The 10,573-nt window shown below is 42.8% G+C and overlaps 1 protein-coding gene across 1 annotated transcript; it reads left to right on the top strand.

Moving 5' to 3' along the window:
* Positions 1-6,621: 6,621 nt before the first annotated feature.
* Positions 6,622-7,839, top strand: LOC135589123 (trimethyltridecatetraene synthase-like). Its single transcript, XM_065081428.1, has 2 exons — positions 6,622-7,568; positions 7,657-7,839. Exons 1-2 carry the CDS (start codon positions 6,648-6,650, stop codon positions 7,732-7,734), a joined length of 999 nt encoding a protein of 332 aa, XP_064937500.1. The 5' UTR covers positions 6,622-6,647; the 3' UTR covers positions 7,735-7,839.
* Positions 7,840-10,573: the final 2,734 nt, after the last annotated feature.

Here is a 10,573-nt window from a genome sequence, read left to right as displayed (position 1 = left end):
AAGTCAAGGTCTGCTTAGCGCTTCTCTAAGAAAATAGCTCCACCGGCCATCATAAAAATATATCCTGATGTTGATTTATGAGAATCAACACAACCGACGAAGTCTGAATCTGAGTAACCAATCACATCCAGATTGTTTGTATGTCTATACATAAGCATGTAATCTTTGGTTCCTTGTAGATACCTCATCACTTTCTTTGCAGCTCTCTAGTGGTCCATACCTGGATTACTCTGATATCGACCTAACATCCCCACAATAAATGCAATATCAGGTCTAGTACAGACCTGAGCATACATAAGGCTTCCTACGACAGAAGCATATGGGATGTTTTTCATTGATTCCCTTTCAAAGTTGTTCTTTGGGCATTGGTTCAAATTGAACCTATCACCTTTCACAATGGGAGCAACACTTGGTGAACAATCCTTCATCCGAAATCTTTCTAAAAGTTTATCAATATAGGTTTCTTATGATAGACCTAAAATGCCTCGAGGTCTATCTCTATGGATCTTAATGCCAATGACATAAGATGCTTCACCCATATCCTTCATGTCAAAATTTTTAGAAAGGAATTGTTTCACCTCATGTAGCAAACCCTTATTGTTGGTTGCAAGCAAAATATTATCTACGTATAAAACAAGGAAACATATTTTACTCCCACTAACCTTCTGGTATATGCATTGATCCATGGGATTTTCAACAAATCCGAATGAAGAAATCACTTCATGAAATTTAAAATACCATTGGCGGGAGGCTTGTTTTAAGCCGTATATAGACTTCCTAAGCTTGCAAACCAAGTGTTCACCAACACTAGAGGAGAAACCTTCAGGTTGTTTCATATAAACCTCTTCCTCTAGATTAAATGCCGTTTTCACATCCATTTGTTGTAATTCAAGGTCAAAATGAGCAACTAATGCCAAAATTATACGTAGAGAATCTTTCTTAGATACAGGAGAAAACGTCTTCGTATAATCGATTCCCTCTTTTTGAGTAAATCTCTTTGCAACAAGTCTTGCCTTGTATCTCTCAATGTTGCCTAACGAATCTTTCTTAGTTTTAAAGACTCATTTGTAACCAATGGCCTTTGCTTCATTAGGCAACTCTACAAGATCCCAAACTCCATTGCTCATCATGGAATTTATCTCCTCTTTCATGGCATCATACCATAAATTTGATTCTTTGCAACTCATGGCTTGTGAAAATGTTTCAGTATCATTTTTGGCTCCAATATTATAATCAGATTCTTGTAGATATACAACAAAATCACTAGGAATTGCTGATCTTTTATTTCTAGTAAATCTTCTTAATGTTGTACCAATGGTTCCTTGAGGAACTTGTGGTTCAACTAGTTGTTCAGGAGCTTGTTGTAATTCCTGAACTGCTTGATCTATTAGAATACTATCAACAACTTGTGGAATTTCAATGATTGGTTGTTCAGCACTAGTTTGTACTTGAGGAGTGCTATGAACTATAACCAATCTATCATTTGATGTGGAAGGTTGAGATTCTATATGATCATGTGCGGAAACTATGTTTTTGAAATGATCGCTCCCACTAATCACATCATCCTCAAGAAATTTAGCATTTCTTGATTCCACAATCCTAGTTGTGTGAGATGGACAATAGAACCTGTAACCTTTGGACTTTTCGGCATATCCAATGAAATACCCACTAACAGTCCTTGGGTCCAGTTTCTTCTCTTGTGGATTATATATCTTGACTTCAGACGGACATCCCCAAATGCGCATATGTCGCAAACTCGGTTTCCAACCTTTCCATAATTCAAATGGTGTCTTTTGGACAGCCTTAGTTGGAACTCGATTTAATATATACACAGCCGTCTTTAGTGCTTCAGTCCACAAGAACTTAGGAAGACTGGAGTTGCTTAGCATACTCCGCACCATGTCTAATAAGGTTCGGTTTCTTTTTTCTGCAACACCATTCTGGTCTAGAGAACCAGGCATAGTGTATTGGGCAATAATCCCATGTTCTTGAAGAAACTTAGCAAAAGGACCAGGTGCTTGTCCATTTTCAGTATATCTACCATAATATTCTTCACCCCGATCTAATCTCACAATTTAATTTGCTTACCACATTGGTTCTCAACTTCAGCCTTAAAGACTTTGAAGGCATCCAATGCTTCATTTTTGTTATGAAGCAAATATATATACATATATCGTGAGTAATCATCTATAAAAGAGATGAAGTATTTCTGACCATGTATGTCCATGTCTGGACAACATATATCAGTATGAATTATCTCTAATAAGTCTGAACTCCTATTAGCACCCTTTTTGGACTTATTGGTCTGCTTTCCCTTAATACAGTCCACACAAGTCTTAAAATTAGTAAAATCAAGAGTACTAAGTACCCCATCTTTAACTAATCTTTTAATTCTCTCTATGGAGATATGTCCTAATCTCCGATGCCATAATATAGAGGAGTCCTCATTAATATTACACCTCTTAATGTCAACGTGAACATGCATTGAACTTTGAGTATTATCATTTTATAATAAAATATGATAAAGACCATCAGACAAAATACCATTCCCAACACAATCAGATTTATGTAATAAACAAAATGATGTGTCTTTAAAATTAAAGGAATACCCAAATGGTACGAGTCTGGAAACATAAATTAAGTTTCTTGAGAAACTTGGTACATAAAAGGTTCTTTCTAATTTTAAAACAAAACCACTACTTAAAGTTAAAATGCATGTTCCAATTGCTTCCACATGTGAGCCCATCTTATTTCCTGATAAGATGCTTTGCTCACTTCCCACTGGCTTCCTTAGGTTTTGCATACCCTGCAAAGAGTTTGCAATATGGATTGTTGATCCAGAATCAATCCACCAGGTGTTAATATTAACATTGACCATATTAGATTCATAACATTCATATGAGGTTGGTTTACCTTTCTTTTCAAGCTATTGTTGGAATTTCGTGCATTCCTTCTTCACGTGTCCCTTTCTTTTACAAAAGAAACACCTTACTTCTTTCTTGATATCAGCTTGGGGTGGTATTTTACATTTTCCCTGCTGATGAGCTTTCTGATTGGCTTGATGTTTGTCGGTTTTGTTTTTCCCTCGAGTGGTTACTACCAATGCACTCTCACCCAATTCCATCACTAGCCTCTCTTCTTCTTGAACACACATGGTCATTAATTCATTGATTGATCATTTATCCTTATGTGTATTGTATGAAATTTTAAAAGGGCTATATTGAGGTGGAAGGGTGTTCAGAATATAGTGCACCAAGAAGGATTTTGACATATTAACCTCAAGTTTTTTAAGTTGAGCCGCAATATCTCGCATTTGCATTATGTGCTCACGCACACCCTTTATGTTGGTGAGTCTAAGGGATAAAAATTTCATAATAAGGGTACTTACTAGTGCCTTATCCGAAGTGACGAATTGTTCATCAATAGCTTTTAGCAAGTCTCGGACATTTTCATGCTGGTCAACAGAACCACGTATGCCAGCAGTCATCTTAGTTTTGATAAACATCATGCTGAGCCGATTGGATCGCTCCCATCGCTCATATAACGTGATCTCAGTTGGAGTGCTGGTATTAGTGACTATAAGTGGTTCGTCTTTCCTGATAGCATAATTGATATCCATCTACCCTAAATGGAGAAGAACCCTCTCCTTCCATATCTTATAGTTATCACCATTAAGTTCAGGAATATCACATCGAATATCAGCGAAATTAACAGTTTGAGAAACTGCATAAAATCAAACATGCTTATGTCAAAATTTGAAGCTTAATAGACTAAATTACATGTTTTACCAATGTGAAACATGCCAAAAATATGAATCTCATGATATAAAAATTGCCTGTGGGCTAAATTCTTAATTCAAATAGATTCACATGGTCTTTATGATAAAACTATCAAATTATATTCCAATTCATAATCCCTGTGGGTAAATTATGAAAATAATCTGATATTTTATCCTGATTAATTATATTAAATATAATAAAAGATCTTGTGGGATAACAATTATTATATGAAATATAATCAGTCACAATATGATGTCTAATTACTTATGTGATCCTTATTTTAACTTTATATATAATTTTAATTAATTAAGGATGCTGTGGCTAATTCTTAATTAATTAAGATTATATGAATCACTAGACATTTTAAACATAAAAATTTGCTCATATGCATAATTTAATATAACTAAATATGCATACATAATATGAGCATTTTATCAACTAAAATGTTGAAAATGATATTTCCTCATTATTTTCAATAAAATATATCAAGAAGTTTCCAAGAAGAAACCAAAATCAGATCATTTTCATGGCATAAAAAATAAAAACTCTTTCGTATCAAGGCAGAGGTCAAAAGGCTCTTATACCAAATGTTAGAAATCACTGAAACCAACTTGTGTTTCCAAATTGTTATAATAGAAACATAATAAAAACTTATGCGGAAACGAAATAGCGTACCTCCAGCCATTGTCGCTAAGAATTTCTGCATAGGTTTCTTCTTGAACTTTGGTACTTCGCGGCTCAGAACTCTCGCTTTAGATGGTGTAGGAAAGTCTTTCGCTTCAAAGAGATGATTGAGCCCAGGGACCAAAATCCTCATATATATAGATGTTCTCCCATCAAGAACATTTATTATCACCAAATCATAACGTTCAAGAATTAATTCAGATTTGTAACGTTTTGGACCATAATGAAGAACTTTAATGATATTAAATATTTAATTTATTAATAACGGTTTCATGTTTAAAGAATAAAAAACTGAAATCATTTAAATCATAATTAATAAAGAAATTCATGATAATGAATTATGAATCTTAATGATAACAGTTATATTATTATTAAATTAGATATTTAATAATAACAGTTACACTTTCCTCTTAACTTTCACGTTAACTTTTGAACAGTTTCTTCTCTTGTAACTATAGATTCTCTTGAAATAGCTTCTGATCTAGATCTTGCTTTTGCTGAAGATCTTTCTTTCACCTTCAGATCCAGATTCAGATTTTTCTTCTTCTCTTATATCTGATCATGATTGCCCAATTCTATTCAATACAATACTTTATTCCCTTCCGTCAAACTCCCCCGGTGCAACTCAAATCAACGTTTCTTCACGGACAAATGAAACTCATTCACTTGGGGCATCAAAGCCAATACTTGATTCTTTCCTGGCCCAAACTCCACTCTAAGTTTAAGCTAAACACCTTTCCTAATATCATTATAATAGCAATACCAAAAATAAGCTTCATTAACGTGTTCTAATCAGATCCTACTATCTCTAGTTTTGACATAAGCTATGTTCATAAGAATAACTCAGTCAGGCAATTTATAGAAAAGATAATGGATAGTTAAATTACACACAATCATCACACATTATTTAATATGCAGGAAAGAATTATTAAATTGTTTCTTATATTAATGAGGAAAGAAATGCCATGTGACATGTTGGGATGAGTAGACATCTATCATAGCATGGAGCTGTTTGATAGATAGTAATGTGATGTAGCATCATATTATCTGTGTACTGGATCTTTTATCAAAGAAAATTAAAATATACATATATATATCTAACAATATCATTATGTTTGCATGAGGACTCAATTTCAAGTGTCTGGAATCCTTCAATCCCATGTTTGATAGTGACCATTTACTTTTTTGATTTGACACAGTCTCATGATTGGACTGTGTTGTTTCTTAGATGCAGAAGTTTACAGTCCATTATCAATTTGTGCTTTTACTCTCCCTCCCCATTTGCAACCGTTAGGAGTATGAGCATCAATTACTCTTCTTCACATTTTGTTACTTGCTTCAAAGCTTGCTACGTTCTCATAATTTGGAGAGTGCTGCTTCTCACAAATAATTTTCTATCATCAGCTGTACTTCCACATTCATCACAATCATGGAGGAAAACGATTGGTGAATAGTGAGAATGCATATCACTTGTCTTTCATTCAATCAACAGCAGGCACAGTTGAGGCGTGTGGCTTCTTGTTGTTTTCATCTCAAATGTTCTTTGCAAATCTATCGAAAATGATTTCTTTTGAGGGTCTTTTCTTCTGTTTAATATCAAAGACTATATTATTATTTTTAATATCAAAATTACATATGATAATTCTTCAAATAACAATCAATTATATCTTGCCGAGTAAGATTAGCCGATCTTCTTATCATGCTCCTGAGGAGTAGTTTGATGAATCACAACTAAATTAGGGCTTGAAGATTGAACAAATCTCATGACAAATTCATCTGATGAATTTTACATATATTAATTTTTATTGTAGTTTTCATCGTTTCAGTGGAACTAATAAACGGAAATTTAATATTCAGAACAGCACTAAAGTAAAAGAAAAGAAAAGAAAAGAAAAGATGACAAGACATCAGTATTATCCTTGTAAATTAAATTTTATACATACTTATATATACAGATTATCAACGTCATCACCATATATATCGACACACAGCTAAGGACTGGACAAAACATGTCTTCATCATGATTACTGTGAAAAAAGGGATCTGGATGACACATCCAACATTGCTGAACTTTGAAATATATATAATGTCTAAATTATTGCTTGGCCATCTATAAATAAACCTCTAAATGAGCTCCATCACAACAACAAGTAATTAACTCGTCTTCCTCCCTCCTTGTCAACAATGGAGATACCATCGTCGGCCATATACTTGGCCCTTGTCCTAGTTTTCACACTCCTCACAGGCCTCTACGGCGGCCGCCGCCGCCAGAAACTCAACCTCCCACCTGGGCCGAGGCCGTGGCCAGTCATTGGCAACCTCAACCTCATTGGTCCTCTGCCTTACCGCTCCCTCGCCGCCCTCTCCCAAAAGCACGGCCCACTGATGCACCTCCGCTTCGGCTCCTTCCCGGTCGTCGTCGGCTCCTCCGTCGACATGGCCAAGTTCTTCCTCAAGACCCATGACCTCTCCTTCGTCTCTCGCCCTAAGTCCGTCGCCGGCGAGTACACCTTCTACAACTACTCCAGCATCGGCTGGTCGCCTTACGGCCCCTACTGGCGGCAGGCACGCAGGATCCTCATAATGGAGCTCCTCACCCCCAAGAGGCTGGACTCCTACCAATACATTCGGGTAGAGGAGGTGCGCGGCCTCCTCCGGGACCTCTTCAGGTCCACAGGGACGCCTGTCCTCCTCAACGACTACATTTTCACTGTCATCCTCAACATCATTAGCCGCATCGTGTTGGGAAGGAAGTACACGCAGGAGCAGTCGGTGTCGTCGGGGGCGCCCGCGGCGATCGTCCCGCAGGAGGAGTTCAAGGAGATGATCGAGGAGCTGATGCTGCTCAACGGCGTCATCAACGTGGGCGACTTGATACCCTGGCTGAACTTCCTGGACCTGCAGGGCTATGTGAAGAGGATGAAGATGGTGGGCAAGAGGTTCGACAGGTTCCTGGAGCACGTGCTCGACGAGCACAATGAGCGGCGTCGGCGAGAAGGGAAGGCGTTCGTCCCCAGGGACCTGGTGGACGTGCTCTTGGAGTTGGCCGATGATCACAGTCTGGAAGTCAAGCTCGAGCGGCATTGCCTCAAGGCCTTCATTCTGGTCTGCATATATCCGTTGTCTCCGTTGTGGTTGTCTTTACGCAGATCGATTTAGGTAATATATTGTTCCACTTGGACTGACGGAACAGGACATGTTCGCCGGCGGCACCGACACCTCCACCGTGACCATTGAATGGGCCGTCTCTGAGATCCTCAAGTTTGTTTAATAATTAAGAGGTGAAGGGGATCCATGAGAAAGAAAACTGTCGGCCTCGGTGTACTCGAGAAAAAGGACATTCTATCAATGTAAGTGCAGTCAACACCGACTGTGAGAGTTTGTGTTTAACGAAGGTATTGGCTAAACATGTTACAAGATACGTACGGTCTACTCTAACCCATGCATACATACCCTATTGTTACATCAAGTAAAGCTCGAACCACTAAATCCCGAATTCTGAAGGCAAAACTTCTAAATCAAATCTTAATAACCTAAACAATAACCAAGATCTCCCCTGATAATAACCTCAACAACAATAGCCAATATCTCCCAAACTACATGATAAGATATCAGAAAGCTGTTAAGTAAAAGCCTCCTCTGTTGAAGAAAATTTTTCCTTCTAAACATGTATAATGATGAGGATAGTAATTACGATAAGACTCGACTGACGTCAGCCGACGCCTCACGCCTCGATCGGCGTGACAACACCCGGTCAAACGAACCAGAACACCGGCCGAGACGCATTAACGCCTACTCAGGCTCGGTTCTTCATGCCACGCAATGCTAGTGTTAGACGCCACCATCTGCCCCTGCAAGCGGGCACATCAAACAACAACATGCTTCCCTATAAAAGCTCTGGCTTCCGAACAGGAAAAGGGGCCTAGCGGATGAGAAAAAACTCTTCTTCTTCCGAAATCCCCTCCACTATCTTCTGATTCGATCGTCGGAGGGGTCGGGTCGAGCTTCCCGACCCGACCTTTGTGCAGGAGCGAAGCCGAAGGCCTCCGCTGGACGCGCGGGCGAGGAGTTCCTGCCCGGAGGAAAAGGCGATCCCGTCCCGATCGGACACCGAGTGCGACCACCTCGGCGGACTCGAAACCCGTCATGGGAAGATCCTCCGTCATCCGGACCCGGACCGAGCCGCGTAGGCCCCGAGGCCACGGCTCCAGGTTGTTTACCACAATATTTTGGCGCTAGAAGGAGGGCCCGGAATGTCGGGTGATCACCCGAGCGGCTCAGACGAGCCCACGACTGACAGGTCGCACCCGATTGAAGCCCTAGGGGAACATCCCCCACATGGAGGCCATCGTGACGAACACCCCGCCTCGACCTCCGAACGATACTGGAAAATATTCAACGACCCGGGTTTATCGCCGCCCGACGGCACCCCCGCCGACTCGAGGCCCGTGTCACCCAAGGCCTTTCAGGACCTCGCCCGTCAAGTCCGAGCTCTGATGGATGTGGTGCAAACCATCATCCCGCTCATTCCTCATCCGGCGCACCCACCCGCAGTCCAACCACTGCGACAATACGAACCGCTCGTTTGGGCCCACACAACACTTCCGGAGCCCCCCACTTCACCTCGGGTCCGACCGACCCCATTCGGGGATCCAGTGATGGCAAACCCGAGCGGCCGCCTGGAACCCGAGGCACTCTCTTTGGACTCCCTGCGGGCCCAGTTGCGCTTCGTCAGTCAGTGACTCGACGAGGTGCAGAAAGAGGTTCGCAGGTCCAAGGGAGAGCTCAAGGAGGACGCACACCAAGGGTCTCCCTTCACGCTTGAGATACGGGATCAGATAGTCCCCACGGACTTCCAGCTCCCCTCTTTGGACGCTTATGATGACTCCACCGACCTGGCGGACCATGTAGCTGCTTTTCGCACCCAAATGGTGCTATGCGAAACCTCTGATGCCTTGATGTGCAAAGCGTTCCCTACCACTCTGAGAGGGCCGACCCACGCGTGGTACGACGCCTTAAAGATCGGAACGATCGCTTCCTTCGACCAGCTCGTCAAGGACTTCGAGCTCCACTTCGTGGCCTATGCACGACCGAAGCCTTCCGCGGCACTCCTCCTCGGACTCAAACAAAGGGAGGACGAGCCCCTCTCCCATTTTGTGGATCGTTTTGTCACGCAAATCTGGGGCCTACCGGGCACTCACCCCTCTCTGTTAGTGCAGGCGTTTATGATAGGCCTGCGACCTTCCAGATTCCTCTGGTCCCTCGCGGAGCAACCTCCCACCACGGTGCCAGAGATGCTCCAGCGCGCTAACCGGCATATCGCGGCGGAGGCCTGGGTGGCCATGAGGAGAAGCGATGGCCCCCGACCGCGGGCTCAATAAGAGAGGTCAAGCACCCGCGGTGGCTACCCGATGTAGTCCTCATGAAAAGAAATCTAAGCCCTGCCTTAGCCTCTTTTGAGCCAAGGTCCAGTATCTACCTGACCCCCTCTCGGCTCGTGGTTAGCCCCGGTTTAAAATCTTCTAAATCTGCATCTCTCGGCCATAGACTGCCGAGCAAACCTCAGGGTGGCCTGCCCACCTGAGTTGCATTCCTCGGCCGTAGATTGCCGAGCCCCCCCCCCCCCCCCCCCCCCCCCCCAAGGCGACCTCTCAACCCGAGTCATGTCCGTTGGCCATAGACCAGCCAAGCCCACCTCAGGGCGGCCTTCCCGCCTGAGCTGCACCCCCTCGGCCATAGACTACCGAGTCCATCTCAGGGCAGCCTGCCCACCTGAGCTGCATCTTTCGGCCACAGACCGACCGAGGCCACCTCAGCGTGGTCTGCTCGCCTAAGTCATGCCCCTCGGCCCGAGACCACACCTGCGCGGCCTGCCCGCCTACGTCGTGCTACTCGGCCGCATGTTGCCCGAGACCACACCTGCACGGCATGCCCACCTGTGTCGTGCTACTCGGCCGCATGATGCCCGAGACCACACCTGTGCGGCCTGCCCGCCTGCGTCGTGCTCCTCGAATCATGCCCCCGAGACACACCTGCGCGGCCAGCTCGCTTGCGTCGTGCTCCTCGGCTTCATGCCCCCGAGACACACCCGCGCTGCCAGCTCGCCTGCG

Source organism: Musa acuminata, chromosome BXJ1-8 (assembly GCF_036884655.1).
Source record: "Musa acuminata AAA Group cultivar baxijiao chromosome BXJ1-8, Cavendish_Baxijiao_AAA, whole genome shotgun sequence".
Taxonomy (NCBI): Eukaryota; Viridiplantae; Streptophyta; class Magnoliopsida; order Zingiberales; family Musaceae; genus Musa; species Musa acuminata.
Note: the sequence above shows the minus strand (reverse complement) of the source record. Positions and strands in the feature narration are given on the sequence as shown.

Coding starts and splice junctions, on each gene's coding strand:
- LOC135589123 (XM_065081428.1), top strand. CDS start 6,648: ATGGAGATACCATCGTCGGCCATATACTTGGCCCTTGTCCTAGTTTTC. Junction 7,569..7,656: donor GCCTCAAGGCCTTCATTCTG/GTCTGCATATAT, acceptor CTGACGGAACAG/GACATGTTCGCCGGCGGCAC.